General features: G+C 35.1%; 1 protein-coding gene across 2 annotated transcripts in view; it reads left to right on the forward strand.

Annotated features, from left to right (window-relative positions):
• MTDH (metadherin) overlaps positions 1 to 18,850 on the forward strand; it is a 33,752-nt gene extending 14,902 nt beyond the window's left edge. The window contains exons 6-13 of one of the 2 annotated variants that reach the window (XM_021543253.3): positions 331 to 582; positions 3,198 to 3,284; positions 5,064 to 5,162; positions 7,222 to 7,346; positions 7,898 to 8,017; positions 10,405 to 10,524; positions 14,273 to 14,429; positions 16,026 to 18,850. In XM_021543253.3, coding sequence (XP_021398928.3) covers positions 331 to 582; positions 3,198 to 3,284; positions 5,064 to 5,162; positions 7,222 to 7,346; positions 7,898 to 8,017; positions 10,405 to 10,524; positions 14,273 to 14,429; positions 16,026 to 16,096 — 1,031 coding nt within the window. In that variant the 3' untranslated portion in view covers positions 16,097 to 18,850. The remainder of the gene's footprint in view (positions 1 to 330; positions 583 to 3,197; positions 3,285 to 5,063; positions 5,163 to 7,221; positions 7,347 to 7,897; positions 8,018 to 10,404; positions 10,525 to 14,272; positions 14,430 to 16,025) is intronic. The other variant, XM_021543254.3, reaches the window with a different exon arrangement.
• Positions 18,851 to 20,207: the final 1,357 nt, after the last annotated feature.

The raw sequence follows: 20,207 nt of genomic DNA on the forward strand, positions 1-20,207 counted from the left end.
AGCTGACAGCATTGCAAGTACCCTCCCAACCCTTTTTCTGATCTAGGGGCACTGGTTCACCAATACAGCAGCCCTATAAAGACAGGGATGAGAAAAGAGAGTGCAGTTGGTGCTGTTTTTTCCTCCCTCTTCAAGTAGTAGACAGATGGTGCATATCATCTGAACTGGAAAATCAGCTGAGACAGAGCAGCAGCCCTGTCTGTATCACACTGGTGTAGCAAAGCTGCTGTTCATTTGGGGTTTTTTTATTAAGTGAATGTTCATATAAGTGATTTATTAATTCTTCATCCAGTTCTTATTTTAAATAATTCTTTCATTATTGTAATTAAGTTTCTCCAGGATTGAGTGAAAGCCATACAATAAATGGGGGAAGCTGGAATGAGAAGTCTGTAAAAATCTCCTCACAGATTGGTGTAGGGGAGGAGAAATGGACATCTGTTCCTTCAACTGCAGCTGGGAAGAGGAAGACTGAGACATTGGCTTGGGGCCAAGACACTGGAGATGCTAATGGAAATGGAAAGGACTGGGGTGTAAGCCTGGTAGGCAGGCCCTGGAAAGAGCGTTCTTTGTTCACTCCTATTGGTAAGCCATTTCCAAGAACTTGCTTCATGTAAGCAATTTTACACAAATGTATTTTTTAGTAGTGGATCTCTGAAATATTTTTATGTTCATATATTAAAAAAATATTGACGTGGTCTAGTGAAATGTTAAGTGAACAATTTCTGTTTACTGTAAGTTCTGATGGCTTAGCATCTATGTTTCTGTGTACAGGCAAACCAGATTTTTTGAGTTTATCTGACATAAATTATTTATGTGAAGGAATGTAATGTTGTATACCACTTTCATGAAGTTCTGAAGATGATTACTAAACCATTTTGAAGCATAATTTCTTTTAAATAATGTCTTAACACCCCAGTTGTAAGTCTATTCTGTTGATTCAACGTGATCAAATCAATTGTGTATGGTTTATGGCCGAGGCATAAACACTGTTTAACTCTTGTGACACTTAGTGTTACACTGTTTTTCTCATTAGAAACTTTTTTTGTGCTTGGTACAATTTTATGCCTTTTTTACTTGTGCTGTCCATAGTAGTAATGGAAAACAGATTTCTTGATTTCTCTCTGGGGAGCAATCATCAACTTATTAGTAAATGCTTGTTAGTAAATGTAACGTGGCCCTTCCCACTGTTCAGTCAAAGTATCCTCATCTCTTCTGGAAAGCAGTGTTCCTTTGTAGTCAGCAGTGTTACTTCAGACTTGTCCAGTCTTAACCCCAGCCAGCAGCCAAGCTCCACCCAGCCACACACTCACTGTCCCACCAGCAGGGGAGACAGCTGGAACGAGAAAAGGTGGAAAACTCAAGGGTTGCCATAAGGACAATTTAATAGGGAAAGCAAAACCAGTTCATGCAAATAAAGCAAGGAAATAATTCTCTATTTCCCATGGGCTGGTCGGTGTTCAGCCATCTCCAGGAGAGCAGGGCTTCATCACATGCCACAGTGGCTTTTGAAAACAAACACCGTAACTCCGAATGCCCTTCCCATCCTCTCTCTTCTCCCGACTTTATGTACTGATCATGATGCCACATGGTAGGGAATATTTCTTTGGCCAGTTGGGGTCACCTCTCTGGGCTGAATCTCTTCCAACTACTTGCTGGGGAGACAAGCTCCAGCCACCTTGCTGCCAAGGAGTGGAAAAGGCCTTGACTCTGCGTGAGCACTGCTCAGCAACATCCCTGTATTACCAACCCTGTTTTCCATACAAATCCAAAACACAGCCCTATCCCAGCCATAATCTGCAGAAGTCTAGATCTTATTTTATTTCTCTGTCATATTTTGAAATGAAGTTTCTGAGGCTAGATCTGATATACCCGTGGAAGCTCTACCATTGCCGAGTGGAAGTGAAGGACTTTTTTCATGTTCCAGCTTGATGTGTTCTGCTGTGTATTATAATAAGGCAGCTTGTAGTGACTGACCAGCTTTTTGTTGGTTTTGTTACTGAGTATACATCATGTCTACCAAGCTGATTTGCTTTTGGTAAAATGAACAATTTTCTGGGTGAAGGAAAACAGTGAACATTTTAAATGATGACTTGACTAATGCTTTCAACGCTGTCTCAGTGTTGTTCTATCCAACCTTGAACAGGTGAAAAACTGGTCAGTCCCAAGGTAGTGGCCAGTAAGTCCTACTCTTCCTGGAGGCTGGTGACAAGGGGAATGTCACAGGGTTGTACTTAGAAATCTCCTGTTTATTGTCTTTGAAAGTGACCTGGAGGAGGCAACCATGTAATTCACATCCAGTTTCCAGATTACATTAGACTTAAATGTGGGAGCAGGAATCAGTTGAAACAGTCCAGGTCAGGGATCCCATCCAGAAGGCCCTAAACCTGATAGGCGTAATGGGCCAACAGGAACCCGAGGAAGTTCAGTGAGGACAAATGTTGGAAGCAACCCTGCCTGGATATTGACTGCCTGGATTGCAGCTTTGTGGATATGGGGTCTTGGTGGGCACCAAGTTGGACATGAGCCAGCTGTAGATCCTAGTAGCAAAGGACAGCAGCAGTATGCTGGGATGCATTAACACAGGAATCAATAAATTGGGGGTTAGTGGCTATCTACTTTTTGGACAACATCTGGAATACCTGTCCATTTTTAGCCCCTCCTCCCCCATTAAAGTAAATGTAATTCTGAATAAAAAACACTAGTAGTTTTTACTGGCTATTTCTGCTTATTTTCTGCCTTGCATATAGCAGTCTAGTATGTCTTCATTTTTAAGCAGTAGCTCTTATTCATCAAAAATTGTTCTGAATTTTATTGCATTCTTTAACATATATATATATAAAATATACTGCAATGTGTCTTCCATCTACGTGTACTTTTCAAAACTTAATGATTGCAGTAATGGGAGGAATAATAGTATGAGGCTCTAAAAACAGTTGACTTGTCTTTTGTGCAAAGCTTATAAGAAAAGGCCATAAAGGGAAGATGGTCTTAGAAAGTTTGAAAATTGTTTCAAGCTGTGTGTTTATAAAGTCACATCTCTATCAGCATTCATTAATGTCTTTAGTTATATAAAATGTCATCATGGCTGGACTAGCCAGGGTTTTTGTGATCCAATTTGTAATTAAATAGCTACATTTTCAACATTGCCAGCAGTGTGTGAAGCTCTTTCTATTTTTTTTCCTCCCTTTCCCCCACAGCTGCTTGGAATGTGGATGCAAGGATTAATGCCTCTGAACAGAATTCTGCTTCTTTCTCCTCATTTGGATTAACTCCTGGAGTTTCTGGTATGTGTGCCTTTCCAAAGATTTTTCCACTCTTTTCTACTCCACCAGGTGGAATGGAGTTTGTCAGGTGATACTAATATGCATTTTCTCATTTTTCTTTAAAAACAGTACTGCAAAAAGGCAGAAGATACTTAAAAATCTATTTTCCTATGCTGAAATTATGCTATAAAGTAACTGTATTAAGTTGATAATCAAAAGCAAGATAAATCACAGAATATTAGTAAGAAGCTTGGAGCTAGAGGGGTTTGGAATGTGGTGATCTTTGTATGCTCTAACCCAAATCATTCTATGATTCTGTGATTTCTTATTTTGCTGCCTTATGTGCTTGTTAAGCCCAAATAATCGGCATTAGAGGTTGCTCAGCATTGCAATGTCTCAAGTTAGAGATCTGAAAATTTCTTTCTAGGAAAGCCCATTTACCCTAGTCTTGTGTGGTATTTGGTATTTGATGATTGAGTTTTTCCTATCAAGAAACGAAATCACTACTTTGAAAATATGGTCCATAGGCAGGATTTGAAGTTTTGAGTCTTTCCTCTATATGATAAATGGAAATGCTGAAGCTCTGGGGTTTTCTTTTTTGAAGGGTTGTGTGCTATAGAGTACAAACCTGTCTACATAATAAATCTTGTGTGTTAAACAACTAACATAACTCCTACAATGATTTATTATGCAATAAAGGGATCATATGTCAGGTTTCCTACTCTTGCTTGCTTACACCATGAGCTTGGCTTGGCAGTTTTCATTTTGGAAGTAGCTGGCCAAGTGCTTATGCACTTAGGCTACATTTGATTGTATTGCAGTTTACAGGCTTTTAACTGTTGAGCTGAGGCTCAGTGTCCAGCATCTGAATTGTACGTAGAATTTTAATTAAAAAAACTCCCAAACAACCACCTGAATCTAAGTTCAGTCTCTAAGCTAAAACTTAGGACTGTTTATTAAATAAAGTAGGATGACACACCGAGCTAAGATTCTGCTGCAATATCACCATTTCAACTTCGAGAGAAATATAAAGAAGTGAAGTATATTAGTTTTCTTCTATGCACTTCTGTCAACGATGTTGTAATACAAAGTGACCACAAAAGAAATGAGAACATGTCCATATTTCTGTCGTCTGCGGTATCGTTTGCAGAGGTTCTATTCAAACTGAATTTCAGAAGTTTTATCATACTGTAAAATACTATTTAATTCTTACAATAAGTTTTTGTTTGTTTTACTTTTTTATGAAACTGGGATTTTTGTTGTTTATTTTTCTGAAAACAGTTGCATTAGATGTGTAACACCTTCTGTTATCATGACTGGTATTGGCCTTAATGTTGTTCATCCTGCTGTTTTTATGTTCTTGAAACCTTTGCTTTAAATGAGAAGTGGATTCTTAGTAATGTATAATTTGTTTGATCCAAATGTAATTGAGGTTTCTTTCTAGTGATCTTTTCTTTTAAGCTTTTCCCTGTAAGAGATCTTATGGAAACAGGGTAACAGTTTTATTGCATGTGAAATTTCTTCATGTTTTTCAGTTTGAGAAGACTGCTTTTACTCATCCTTGTTATCTCTTTTTGAGTTTTTCTCATGACTTTGTCTTCCTTCTTCAGCTTCCTTGTTTTCTGAATATACCTTATGCACAAGACCTTACTAGTTCTCCTGTCTTCTGCAGTCCTTAAAATCTGACATTTTTCTTTGAGCCTTTTGTCTGCCTTTCCTACTTTGATTGTACTTCCTTCCCCAAGAAAACTTCAGGAAGCTTGCTAACTTAAAAGTACAATTTTATTTATTTCCTTTCAGGTTCCAACAGTGAATCAGTTTCTCAGGCTGGTACTTCTGATTTTCAGTGGGATTTAAGTCATGCTCAAACCCCTGTTGATGATGAATGGTCTGGGTTAAGTATGTTCCTCTAAAATGTTCATTAACATAATGTTAATTACTGTTAAACTGTAGTTATTTATATTAGCTACCCATATTAAACAGTGGTGGGTATCTGAGGAAAGACCTAAAATACTTGAATTCTCTAAGTTTGAAGGAATTAGAAGTATTTTAATAAATTCTGATAGAAAATGGTTAATTTTAGGAAAAATACTTGGTTATTCAAACTCAGAACTGAGAGAGCTCATGCATTTTAAGGTAGAAAAATCTTTGTCATGAAATAGTCTTGCTGCAAGTGATGAGAAAAACCTACTGCAAGTCTGCAAAACATGTATGTAGTAGATAGAATCTGAGTCAGTTTGATTTTACATGTTTGTACCTTACTGGAAAGTTAGGACAACATCAGACTCTTGTATTTAATATAACTTGCTTTCTCATTTAGCAAACATTAGGAAGTTCTTGCATATATAGGAAGTGTATACAGGATAGAAATAGCTTAAATTACTTGGGAGTTGTAGTAAAGTTAGTGTTTCACTTTCTCCTCCCTGTTTATGAAAGAGCATAGTGCATCTCATTAAGCATTGACCTGAAGAATTGTTCCAGAAGAATGCAGCCCTGCATGTTAGCTTCTCTCTAAGAACAACTTAGTGCAGTTAAATGACTGGAACAGTGGAATAGATTGATGCAGTCCTTGACTCCACCATTGTTGGCATGATTGCTCTGTTGCCAAGTATTTTTGAAACTTACCTTTTGTGTTTAATCTAGGTTAAGGATAAGGAAAGCACATTTCTGTTAATCCTTTGAAAAGTCATCAGTTTTACATTTTATCAAAAGCATAATTGATTCACATATTTGAGCATAGAATATTTATGGCTGAAGCTTCTGTTAATAGAATTTTGTTGTAATTGTCAGCTAGAAGTGCACTAACAGAAGTTAGCAAATACCAGGTTAGACCAAAGTGATACCCAGATATACCCTGCTGCTTTATCAGGATAAGAAGACTAACTGTATGTACAAATATTACTAGTTTTTATTATTACTAAGAATGGAATTTTTTTTTCTTAAGCAACTACTGAGATGGCAGTAGGTAAACTAAAAAGTGTTGATTAATATTTTTCAAATCCGTAAATTTTAGCATCTGAAGTAAGTGTCATTAAGATAATATGTTTATTAGGAAAGTTTCTGACTATTCTAAATGTTCTAACTAATCTTAAGGTCTCTTAATGTATTTTTAGCTTCATAATGTTTGCCAATAAATTTAATTGGATTTATTACTGCTCTTTATTTTGACTTTATTTTTAGTTGTTTAAGTTGAATGCCACCATAGTTGGTAGACCAAATTTGCCTGTTCTTCAATTTGATATAGGCTGGGGGCCAGAAATACTTGTGATGTTACTATAAATGTGAAATAAAAATGCGGTCTTTTACAATGTGTTCTGTTTTGAAACCGGCTTGCTGCAACTTGCTACTAAACAGACAGTCTAACGCTTAGTTCTTCCCTTGTGATATTTTTAGGTTTTATGCAACTGACCCTTTAAACCTATCATTCCATCATAAATTAATAATAACAAAATAGAGTATGGACTTAAGAGTCTTAGGAAAAAAAAGATTATTAAAAATGGCAAAGTTATAAGCTGACTTGAATCAGCTTCAGATTTACAGTTTCAGATATATCACTTGTAAAGGAATCTTACTAAGGCAAGATTGATCAGTGTTACAGTTAGTTAATCCTAATTGTTTCACCAGCTAAAAAGAAAATGCAGAGAATGTCTTAAGGTAGATAACAACTCTTAAATTTGTTCCCCTTCATGTAGTTTAGGAAAATGTCTTGAAGCAACTGCATGTAGCTAGCTGCTGTTGTGAATAGGCTCTGTAAAATCACTGTCATACTCATTACTTTAAAAAGTCCTCCACTTACCAGTAAAGTCTTTACTGTTTTTTCAGAAAGACAGGGAATTACTACTTATATCTTGATACCAAGAAGTGGATATATGCGTAGGGTTTTTTTTATTTTTAAACTGGAAATTAACACCTGTAGAGTAAGGCAATATTCCTGAAAAAAACCTTTTAATCTTTGTAGATGGACTTTCTTCAGCTGATCCAAGCTCTGATTGGAATGCACCAGCAGAAGAGTGGGGAAACTGGGTAGATGAAGAAAAAGTTGCTTCTGTTCCTCAGCGTGAAGAGAGACCTGATACTCAGAAGGTAAAAGGTGATATTTTCTCCTTAGCTCCAGGACTTTGGCCTTAGCACTGCTATTTCTTAAAGTAACTTAAAGGGTAATGCTAAAGGTAATTTCTCATCACAGTTACACTGTGATAGGTGTAGCACAACTGTGTTTGCTCTGTACACAGAGGAGGAAAACAATGAATGTTACTGAGAAGAGGGAAGTCAGCTCCATCTTAAACTATTCTGTCTTTCCATAATTATAAGGACCACATTATCAGTATAGACTGGGAGAGTTTAGATCTGCTTTTATAAATACTTCTCGACAATATTTAATTCACACTGTGGAAAACAGTATTTCCATGCTACTAGTGCCTGGTGGTCTGTTTTGTTTTCCATTTCCAGCTCCTCTACATATATTATCAGATCACATGTAAGGAATGTGGTCTTTCTAGAATGAACCAAATAGAGAAGACTGTGTTCATTTCCACTTGTACATGCAATTCCTTATAGCTATTGATTTATGTTTAGTCTATATGTATGTTTCATTGTCATTTTAAATGCTAAATACCTTCTGTTCCTATATGAAGATTTCAGATAACGAAAGAGAAAAAGCAGAGCCAATTCTTCAGAGTTCTACAAGTGGCAAATCCAAGAAAAAGAAGAAGAAAAAGAAGAAGCAGGGTGAAGAAGCCAACTCTCCTGCACAGGTAAAATCTTAATGGTTTAAAAGGCAGTTGCAAGGAATTCACAAAATTGCCTTGCCTTTGGCTATCAGCATCTTGAACAAAAATTATTTTTCAGAAATTAATTTCTTAATGGGATTGGATTCTGTACAATTGTTTCTCAAGAGTTAAAGTAATTCTTATTTTACTAGTATTTCCTTAATGTGTTGTATTCACGAGTTGAACATGGGATAATTTGTAATTTTGCTGGATTTATGAAAAGCACAAAGTACATGGAAAGTATTTATCCTAAATTTCTTTTTTTTTTTGTCAAATCTGGATTCTGTACTGTAGGGATACTTCCAGGTAGAATTGTCCTCTGCATGGGAAGCCTTTTCCTCATGTCCTTTGAAAGACAGCTGCTTTGGTGAATATAGCTAGTTAGGAGAATTAAAGAAATTGAAGTTTTCTCTTAAGCTGTCTTCAAGTACAATTGTGTGAGAATATAATGGTTTTCTGAAGTGCTGTTTTAATTTGATTTATGTGAAATGGTAAATGCCAATGCTTCAAGCTCAGTTGGTGGAGCTACTCCTTGAGTCAGATTTCAGTGAGGGAAAGAATATTTTCGGACTGAGGATGGTTGGAGTTTTCTGTGTTGCTTAAATAACTTTCGAAGAATTGCATTAATGCAGATACGTAAAAATAGCAAAAGCAGATTGCACTTCACATGGCAATTGAATTATGTTTGAATAGATGAAACCAGTACTTTACTAAAGGGAGAAAGCTTTTAATAGCTAATGATCAGAATGTATCCTGCTTGTGTTTATTGTGACAGCCATTCATAGTTTATATTCTTTACAGTTACAGAACGACCAATGTTCAGTGGAATCTGACTAGATTAGAATGAAGTAGAGAGGGAAAGCAAAAACTTCAGTCATGCTTGCTTTGGATTTGTTTTTACAGTTATCATATATTCAGTTTCTTTAAAGTTGTAAAACATTAAATTTCTGTTACAGGAAATTTTATTTTCACGTTGTCTATGTGGAGGTGGAGCTTGTGTTGATTTCCCTTATTTCTTTTGAAGCAAATTCAGTCTGGGAGCACTTGGGCTGCAGCTTTTTTTTTTTAATTAAAATCTGTTCTGGTCTCTGCTATGACTCTAGTATAAGTCAAGATTAATAAATTATGATTAACAGGTATTTGTGAGTGTCCTACCTGAGTCTTAAGGTCAGTGAGGGCATTCTGAACTTTTTTCCATTGCTTGTGAGCTGTATTTTAAATGATATATGTCAAGTAGAGTCTTACTTTCTATATTAATGTAATCAGATTTTTTATTCTATTCATTGTTCTCCAGCCATTCCAGTTCTGTTACTTTTTCTTTCAGCCCATCAGTCTATTAAGTCATCAGTTTACAGATAAGAACTTGTATTTATTAAATTTTTGTGTAGAATTGGGAGTTTTGCTTGATAGGAATAGGCTGAACTGCTCACAGAAGCTACCCTTGTCATAACAGTTTAATAATTTAATTTGCTAGTCCTGCTTCAAACTCATTTAAAATTTATATACTTACCCTCTGAAAATGGAAAACATTCATTTAAACATCTTCATTTTTCATTGATTATACTTAAATGTTCACACTCGTTTCTTGACTTCAGTGTTTGTTAAGGCAGTAGAAACCAACTGAAGTGCTTGGAGTAAGCCAATATGTGTTCTTTCCTGTCAGGAATCAGACTTAGGCTGTGACTGCATTTTCTAAGGAAATAAGTGAGGGAACAGTGTTTCCAGTTTAAACTCAGAGACCTCTCATGACCACAGGATTCTTCTAGTGCCACTAACAAGTGTAACTACTCTAATTCTATATTTAGAATGAAAACTTCCCACTTTAGATTGTCTAAGGAGTAAACGTTGAGACGCTTGGATACTTTGGGTATATTTTCAGTTTCTGTGTTGAGGGTTACTTTACAAGCATTATGGTAAACTAAACAGGGTTGCACAAATATTAAAGTGTAATTAGGATAGAAAAGTGTACAGCTTGCATTTAAAACTTGTAACAAAGCACAGAACCAAAAGCAGTCAAGTGTCATTGTGATACTTTTGCAAAGTGTGTAAATTCATTTTAATTTCACATTCTCACAATTTAACAGGAGTGTGAAGTGCAGTTCATTCTGAGATTGGGATTTTTGTTAGTATGCATGAAACATCCTGCTTTCTGGGCTTCATTGGATTCTGTGGGTATTTATTATGTTGTTCTATACATTTTGAGTGTTAGCGTAGGCTAGTGTGAGCCCACTACTTCAATTATTCCTTTTGATAGCTTTTCTGAGTTATAGAAGCTGATTATGGCAACAGAACTCATTCACAGGGGAGAAGAGTCAGAACTTCACTGCAAACACAGGCTCTTCTTTTTTCCCCTCCCACTCCCCTTTTTGTAGGATGCTGAAGAACTGGATAGAGAAGCTGGAGAGCAATTTCAGGCGGATACCTCAAAAGTTCAAGCACAGCAGGAAAGAGCTTTTTCTTTGAAGACCATAAGTACTAGTGAACCAGCTAAGGTAGGGATGCAAAATTTGATTTATGTTACGGTTTGATTTGGAAGTGCTCAGGTCATTTGACACATTAATTTGTGTAGATAAGGTTGCAGTAGGAATACTGTTTCAGGCTCTGTGTTTATGAATATAAAGGAGATTGAACAGATGAATTCTAGGTAGAGGTCAGTTACTAATTTTTATTAAAAAGTATGTCTGCTCTGTAAAGCAGTGTCTTCCAAATCAGCAGTCACTTTCTTTACTGGCAAGTTACTTTCTTGTTTTAATATTCCAGTAACGGTTTAAAACTTGGAAATGTAGAAACCTAAGAACTAATAGGTCTGAGCACAAGACTAGTGGCATATTCTACTGTTACATTGCCATAGAATGAAGTGTTATTAACTTAATATATTCTGACTTAAATGTGGTCTAAAAATTATTTTTGATAGCTGTACTGAGCTTAATGGCTGAATAAGAAAATATTTTGTTTGAACCAATTCACAAACTGTTTGCTTCAGCTCACAGTTGAAACATATTCTAGACAATACAAATTCTCTTTCAATCTTTCTCCAAGCAGCAGCTTTCTTAGGTACTGCTACCCTACGAAGCATCACATTCTAGGAAGGTGTAAAATACTTAATATTTCCAGTGTCTTTGATTTTTGTTTTTTATTTCCATAAAGAGTGAACAACACTAGTGACACAGCAGTTCGGTACCAGAGAGTATATGTCAGAATACTGAGCTATAATTTTTAATTGCTAAGCATTAGTTTCATAAAAATAATGAGGTCTTAAGAGTCAAATGAAAACATCAAAGTGAAATCCTTTACAAGGGGCTGCAAGTTACCAAATAAAAAGTGCAGAGGTACTGTTCTGGTTGAAAATTATTTGAAAAGCACATTTAGACATACTTAAGGCTTACCAAAGTAGAGCTTTACTACAGTTGTTTGCTACAAGTGATTAGTTTAGATCAGTTCAGCTTTTAATCAAGGTTGGCAACAGCTGCCTATTCTATCTGAATAGTGTATTGTTGGGTTTTGTGGTGTTTTTTTGGGGTTTTTTTAAGCTATATTTGAAAATAAATCTACCTGTGTATGCAAGTGGCTTTATTCCTGGAAGTGTGAATTTTTGTTTTATTTTAGAGGCTTTAGTTGAAAATGTGTAGACAGAAAATTTGGATTGTGACATTAAGGTGGCAGGTTTTTAACTTCTAGAAAAAGGCATAAATAGTGCATCCTGGAAGACTACAGATTCTGCTGTTCAGAAATCTAAATTGATTTGAAAAATATCTGCATTTATTTTTTTTTCCTCACAAGCTGTCAGCATTGCCAAAATACAAGCCCAGTTTCAGGAGATTTTGCTCAGTGCTTTATGGTTTATAATCACACCCAACTTTCTAGATGATTTGATGGCATTAGATCTCATGTAGATCTACACTGCACTGTTTTTGAGGGGCTTGAGGGCTTCTGTTACTCTTGACTCTTAAATTCAATCTGTTCATAATGTGTCTGTGTATAGTTGTGTAAGCGGTAACTGTGAAACAAGACGTTCTGTATTAAACTTGGTGTGGAGTTGATAAAGGACAATTTATGAATTGTTGTACCTGACTGTCAGTCTATCAAGTCTCCTTGCCATCAGGTTTGGTTTCATTGTAATTTCACACATACAAAGATGCCTTCCAATATTGTTTGATGTGGCTGTTGTAAAAAGTTTTAGAAACAGTCTGTGGCTGATGTATGAAATGGATGACTTGAGTTTCCAAGGTGGGTAGTTTAGTCTTAAGCAAATGCTCCAAATCATGAGAATGCAATATAGGGAAAAATAAACTGAGTACAAAGAAGTTGTTCTTTAGTAAATTCTGATAAACATCAGGAACAGCTGAATGTTGAACCTTGTGTTTCACATCACAGTATCTGGTGATGGTCTTTCCCCCATGCTATACATCAGGCTGCATTGAAACCTTTTGCCATTTATCAACAAGCACAAGTTTTAAATGAAGAGAGATACTTGGAAAAAGAAGCAACAGTTTGACAAGTCACTACTTCATTATTGAATCATAGAATTATGCACATAACTATTTATATTATCTAATAGGCTTTATTTGTTGTTTCAGGCCTTCTTTCTGAATTAGCAGAGAATATTCTAGCAAAGAGTAGTATCTATTTTTTAATGTCTTCATTACTACCCACTTTCCTGTATCCAAAATTCAGACAGAAGTATATGGAAAAATTTCCAGATAGTGTTGTATGTATTTGTATGATTACATTTTCAGTAATACTGTATGCTGTAACACTCAAGCTGCAACATGTTTCTTAGTCAACCTGAGACAGCTAAGCTATTAAAATTCTAATTGAGTTGTTTTACCTGATGGTCAAGTGTGACTGTCCTAGCAAAACTATGATACCAAACCTTAATTGATTACCTTGCACTAGAAGCTTTATGTCCTCCTTTGTTTCAGAAATCACAGTTTAAGTTCATTTATTTATGTAACTGATGATTGCTAACTATTTGACAACATTAGAATTGCCTAAGCTTGGAATTCTGTAGCATGGGAGTTCATTTTATCAGCATGATTGATGTATAAAAAATTTTGAGATTACTTATTTTTCAGTAGATTGAGAAAAATGCTGCAATTACGGATATTAAAAAACTTTTCAGTTGTGTAAGAGCACAGCAAACTATTCATGAAAGGTTAGAGAACTGCTATCCTTTAAATTAATATGTTGGGATTTTTTCTATTAAAGCAGTTTAATTTCTTGCTTAGTATGATATGATTAAGAAATAAATTTATATCTTTTTGCTCTCTTAAATGTTCTGACTGAATTTTTGAGATGCTTACATTATAGTGATGGAAGCAGTAAAAACAGGTGATGTAGGATCTGTACATCTGCATCCAAGGATGTAGACTTCAGTGTTTTGTTTTTATAGTTCCAGGTCTTGGCTATTGTGACACAACTACAGCTATAATTTCTTAATAACATCTTAAAGTTTGAGGTTTATTGCTTGGTGAGATGCTGTGTTCTAATACATTCTTTTTTTAAGCTTTTTGTCATTTGGTGATCCCAAATGTGTGGGATCTTATGTTTTATGTTCTGACTTTCCTGTTGGAATATCAAACTTTTTTTTTCTGTTTTGCTGTAATTTAATTACAATAAGTGCTACACGCTAGGGTATAGTTATATTTTGTCTCTGTAATGGGAACCTCCAAAATCAACTAGATAATTAGAAAATACTACAAGTACCTTTTATTCAGCAGTTACTTCTGCAGTAAGTTCCACTGAAATACTTGTTGGCTGCTTTTGCCAGTATTTGTTCTTTTATAAGCATAAAGAGTGTTTTAAGTGGTTTATAAGAGTGACTGGAGATGCAATTTGTTTTGGGTTTGAGTTATCTATTTGGTCCTGTTTAACTTGCCTGCTTACCTTGTGACCAAATGCGTATGTGTCACTGTTTCACATCTCTGTTGAATGTTCTAGAATCCTTTTAGGGTCTTGGTAACTTATAGATTCGTCTCCCTTTCTTTGCATGTGCTGTATTTTAATAATTAGTGTCATTTCTCTTTCCTTGTATGCAATTAAAAATGTTGACACTAGATGGCAGTCATAGTATTACAGCCTCAATTTAAAATTTTTAAGGATTTTAATATTGGCTTCATTTTTCAATGCAATCTTCTCAGCAGCTGCTAAGTATACTGCCAGAATAACACCATTTAAGTGTGTTTGCTTTTGTATTACTTAAAAAACTTTTGGAAACTCTTATTTTTGTTTCTCAAATAGTCTGAGGAGGCTCCTCCACTTGCTGTTTCTACTGAGCCATCTGTAATTGTATCAGAGAGCAATTCTGACAAGATTGCTTCCCAAGTGCCACAGATGCTGCAAGAGACAGATGTTTCTAGTCCCAATATTAAGCAAAACAGTGTGCCTCCTCCACAGAGTAAGTATCTCTCAGTGCAGTTTATTTGTCTGAAGTTAGGATGTACTTTGTCCATGGAGTGCTGTCAGAATGCTTTGCCCTGGGATTTGAGTTTAAAGTGCCATATGAGATGATTTTGACTTATTTATACATCTTGCCATATTTTTTACTTCATTGAAGTTAACAACACCATATTGATATTTTTGTTTTCATTGTGATGAAAAATTGTCTTCTTATGCTTGGACGACTGAAAATGTCTGTTGGGCTTGTCTGGTCCTTAAGAGACATTTGGATGTACTCATCACCATTGGGACTGGAGCTCCATGCTGTGACTAAGGAGTTCTGCCACCATTGTTTCAAAGGGCTGCTTGCAAGTCTTTAGTGGAGAACAGATGGTTACTGACATTGCAGTTGACAGAATATTTAGCTACCAGAAATTCAGGGGAAGATACAAATAATTCCATTTTCAGCCCACTAAGGTCTTTTGATTTCTCAGTTTAGCTCATTAGCATATTTTCCCATATGCTTCCATGTAATCATAGAGGAAAACAGTTGTTTATTTGGAAGTAGAAAGGTATTGGGTGGAGGTTTTTTTGTAGTCTAACAGCGCACAGATCTGGCTAAATTGCTGCAGGTATATTGTTTTTTGAAAATATGCTGTGCCCAGAAACATCAAATATGCCCTCTGTTGTACTTGACAAACGTGTTCGTACTCAAAAGCATTTGCAGTACTCGCACAGTAAAACAGGAAATTTAGAAGGGAAGTAAGAACGTGAAAGGTATTGCTTGGAAAAAAAAAAAAAGATGCTTTGATTCGGATTCTTAAATAAATTTAATAAATACTGACAATCCATAAGTTGCTGGCTAAGTGTTGAAGTACTAAATGAATTTTAATGACTGCAGAAGAAACATGATGACTTTATAATTACAAAATCTCATTCAGCTGCATTAATTGGCTTCTTGGCTTTGAACACATGAAACAATGAAATATTTCAAGTCAATGTATCAGCTTAGAACTTTTTATTGTGGTTCTAAAACATGAAATCTTTTGTGATTGATTCATGTCTCAGCGACTGAAAGAACATCTCTTAGGTTTAGTATGTACAATACTTAATGGTTTTTAACGCTTTTGGCAGCCAGGAGGTTTTAAGGCAGTCTGTTTTATTAAGAACGTAGTTCTTCTGTATTGGATTATGGATTCCATGTAACCACATCTTTACACAGTTCAATACTTCTAAAAACTACTCATATGTAGTGGTTAAAAACGGTATAATCTGGTAAAAGTGAGCATTTAATGTCAATTGTGTACATGTACGTTATTTCTAGGCCAGAAAACAACAATGATTCTACTGTAAATAATACATTTGCAAAATGAATGACCCTTGACGTATTTGTGGGGTAAAAAAGTAGGATGAAATTGGCAAGCATTTAGTTTGGATTGTTGTTTTAGATGCATTTCAAATGAAATTATTTTCATTTGAAGCAGGTGAATAAAACTTCTAGTTGATTGATCTGAATCACTTCGTAATAATACAGTGTGTATTATCCAGGATTTTAAAAGCCAATTCTGTGTAAATGTTCTCAGTCCTAACACTATAATTATGTTTTGTTTTCTAGCAAAGTCTGAAGAAAGCTGGGAATCTCCCAAACAAGTTAAAAAGAAGAAAAAAGCAAGAAGGGAAACGTGAACTTCCTAAGATGGACATGTGTTGCTGAATATTGTCATGAAGATTATGCTGTTTATGCAATAATTTGTGAACATGTACAGAATTTTATATAAATTTGAAACAATTTTTAAAAACAGAACTGCTGTGAACACAAACATCTTTAAAAAGGAATCAAATGAAAGTAACTATGATATAGCAAACAGAACAAGCTACATTTGAAAGACATTCTGAAGAGTCTGTTTTTCCAACTTTTGGAGAGAGATCATAATTTAAAAAAAAACTGGTTTTACAACACAGTGCCCTGTTTACAACAGATTATACTCTCATCTACAGCTGCGGATAAAAGATTAATTTCAAGGAAGGGTTTTCTGTAAAAATAATCGTCTGTACAATAATGGGTGTTTCTCGCCTCTCTTATGAGTGGTGCATTAGAAGCACAGAATGTCAACCATTTTAATTTGTTTCATGCCTAAATCAAAGTGCTTTGATTCAATACATAATCTGCCATATCTTTACAGTAAATTGGTTAGCAAGTCTGCTAGCTATCACAGGAATCACAAGTGCAAATCATTAACCATTTGTACAGTCAGACCTTCATGGTTTATTATATGAAGTTAACACAATAAAACTGCTTTGGGTTAAAAGTTTGAGAATGTGATTTGAAACTTGAGTATGGTTCATGAAGTTATTTTTTATAATGTCTATTACCTTACTTGAATTATTGAAGATAACAGTATATTTTTAAGAATTCAGTAATGTGCATAAAATTGGTTATCTTTTTCATTCCCTACAGTTTTTGGTTGATTTAGGATCCCAGCTAAAAACTATTCTTTTAACTTCTATACTCATGAAATGAACTTAAATCAAACTTCCCCTTCTCTTAACACTTGTTGACTTCCCATGCCAAATTCTGGTGTCTATATTATTAAAATGCTGAAGAAATCAAAGTAAATTTTTCACTCACAAATTATTTGGATTTCAGAGATCTCTTGGAGAACTGGAGTAGCTTCAGACAGCTTTAATTGACATTGTCAAAAACAGTTATCAGGAACACATTTTTTTACTGCCTTAACCTGTAGTATGTAGAATGTGTTTAGACTTCTGGACAGGAGTTAGTGTTTTTATATTAAAAAAAAAAAATTATACAAGTGAAGCAGTTGTAAAATAAAGACCATTTCCCACTTGAAACTGTTAATTAAAATGGCATTGAAGATGTGTTGTCATTTTCAGGCACTGTAATGAGGTGGTATTAAACTGGAGATGTGTTTGTGTCTGTACATGCTTAGCCATGTACACTGTAAATAGCCTTTACAAAAATTGGTTTGCTAAGGATGGTATTTAACATCACTGCTAAGTTCAGTTAGAGTCAGGATCCTTTTCAAATGATTGACTTTGGTTTTATGGCACAAACAGAATTGTTAACAGCTGTAACACGTGGTACTGATCAACAATCTTCCACTCTTACTGTACTCAGCTGCAGTTTGACAGTATTGCAAGGCAAGAGCAGATAATGCAGCAAGCTGGGTTTAATTGTACTGAAAATGCACCTGCTAATGGAGAGCTTTCCTAAAAAATGGATACTAACTTGCACAGGTATTAACTCCTGTATGTCAGGAACATGACACTCTAAATTGATCTCTTAAAATAAATTGAGCATATTGATGGTATTGATTTATTTACTGGGAGGGAGTAATGTTTAAGAGTGATATTTGTCATGATTCATGTGAAATAAATTTAGAACTGAAGTACACCTTTTCAAGGAGTATCTTAAGGTAAACATGAAAACAGGATATTATTAAATCATGCAGAGTCCTTTGCATATAAACAGTATTTTACTTGACTTCATGGTAAGGTTAAAAAATACCCTTTGAATTCAGGTTTTTAATGTATGTCTGAAATCTGTTTCCAATATGTATGTTATGCTACAAGCCTCTTTTATAGAAAATTCAAAGATTTTATGTAATGAAAGAGACTGCCCCCAATGACTTTCACTGCATAAATTCTTTTTTTTTTTTTCTATTGAAAATAAAATCAGTGATATTTCTGGGTTAGTCAAATAGCTTGTCATTCTGGAAAAAGAAACAAACTAGCTAAAACATAGGAACCATGCTAACTGCTACTGCTCAGCAGGGCCATATAAATAAATACATAGCCTTCCTTTCAAAATGTTGTTACCTATTTAGCAGCACCTCTTACTGTTTTCTTAATATGCAGTTTTGTCTTAGCAAAACTTGCTTTATTTGACATTCATTGAAGAGGTAGTAACTCTATATCATATTGTCTATAAATAGAAACTTGGTTATCTATGTACTGTCATGTTTCTATGATTCAAGCAGTGGTTAGTCTTGATACACTGAATCCAGACTTTGGTACTTGGATAGAGCAAAAAAACCCACCATTTTAAAGAAACTTAATCTCTTTTTTTTTCCTTTTTCCTTTTTTTTTTCTATTGTTGAATGCATGGAATGGTTTCATAAATCCAATATGTTGGTTTTTTTCTAAATGCTCTGGAATTATTTGTATGTGTAATTTAAACTTGTGATGATGTGTAATTGGATAGCCATGGCATATTTTTATTTCCTTTGTGGGGAGGGAAAGGTGTACAGAATTCATATGTGCTTGTTACAAAGGTAACTGTGCATTGGTTTGGAGGGGGGTGAAAACTGTATTTCTGATGCCCTTTTAGAAGTCTAAAGAAAAAAGTGCAAGCGAAAAGCACTACTTTAATATTTACTAAGAATGTACATATTAAAAGCATTTCAAAATTTATAGAAATACTGCTAGTATTGTTGTGTTGTAACTGAATTGTATGTCATTTGAAATTGCCCTATTAATAGTTCCTAGCCATGGGATTATCCTGTGAATAAGGCTTTTGGAAAGCGCAGACATCAGAGTACAATGGTTTAAGCAAACTTTCATCTATTAGTTGTTGTGCCTTTAACTCAACTAGATTGCTAGTCATTTTTTCAATTCTTTAAAATTGCAGGTCCCTCAAAGACACTTGTACCTGTGAGTCTCCTCTTGGTGACTACTGAGTAAAAATCAGCAGTTCTGGTTTTTCAAGGCAGTACTAAAAGGTTTCTTCATTGTTCTGCTGTAACTGGAAGGAGACAAAGCCTGAAAATTTTAATTGCTTCTTAAAATACTCTGCTAAAAACATTTTATTGTTAAAATTCTGAGTGAATTACTTCATTTAAGAATAAGGAGCATCAAACAAATGAATTTGGGGGAGAAGGAGCAGGAAGGGATGTGTGTCTGATGATTCTTAACTTGAAAGTAATGTGGCAACACAACAGATTTTGCTCACTGCAGGACTAACAGAACTGCTGTTTAGTTTGGATGGTTGTTGGGAGCAAGGTGGGATGATTTCTGTGTCTTCATGGGTGGGAGTGGGAATTATTGTTGGCTGTGTTCTGTATCATGTTATTAATGATTCATGGGTTGTTCCCTGTTGAAACTTAGTTGCATTACAAAATTGTCTGATTTCCATAGTGGGTCCTTCAGTTGAGGAAACTATTGAACTTCTGCTCTTTTCATTTCTGGCTGTTTGTACCAAGTTGAAGGCTTCTGGTTCACTGAAAATTGTTTTTTTAACTGAAAAAGTGATGTCTTTAATATTGGTGTATCCTGAAAAGTGCATTTAAAACTCTTAATGTGAAACTCATGGTTTCAGGAATTCATACAATACTCTTTAAAAAAACATGCTTAGGAACATCTGCAACTGTAAAGCACATTTGCTCTTATTTGTAGCATTAAGTGATCCCTTAACTTGGCTTAGTATTTTTAATTCAGTCCATGATAGAGGTTAAGTCATAGATCACTCGGAACCAGATTGCCACAATGAACTCAAAACTGACTAGATATGAGGTAGTTCCCTGTTTCCTCACAGATAGGAAGTCCTGTATTACCAGTATTTCCACTTAGCTGTTCAATAGACTCTGACTTCAAGTGATTCCTTATTTCAAATACCTGATGAAGTATAAACCGACTATGTTGTTACTCAGGTGGGTTTTTTCAGAGGCTGTTCTGACAAAGGCTGCCGCAGTTTGTTTTTCATGGCTGCTCTTTCCTTGGCCAACCTTACCTATGTAGCTAACAAATAAAGTCATGCCTTGAGCTATATCTGCAAACA

This window comes from Lonchura striata, chromosome 2 (genome assembly GCF_050655825.1).
Source record: "Lonchura striata isolate lonStrDom1 chromosome 2, ASM5065582v1, whole genome shotgun sequence".
Taxonomy (NCBI): domain Eukaryota; kingdom Metazoa; phylum Chordata; class Aves; order Passeriformes; family Estrildidae; genus Lonchura; species Lonchura striata.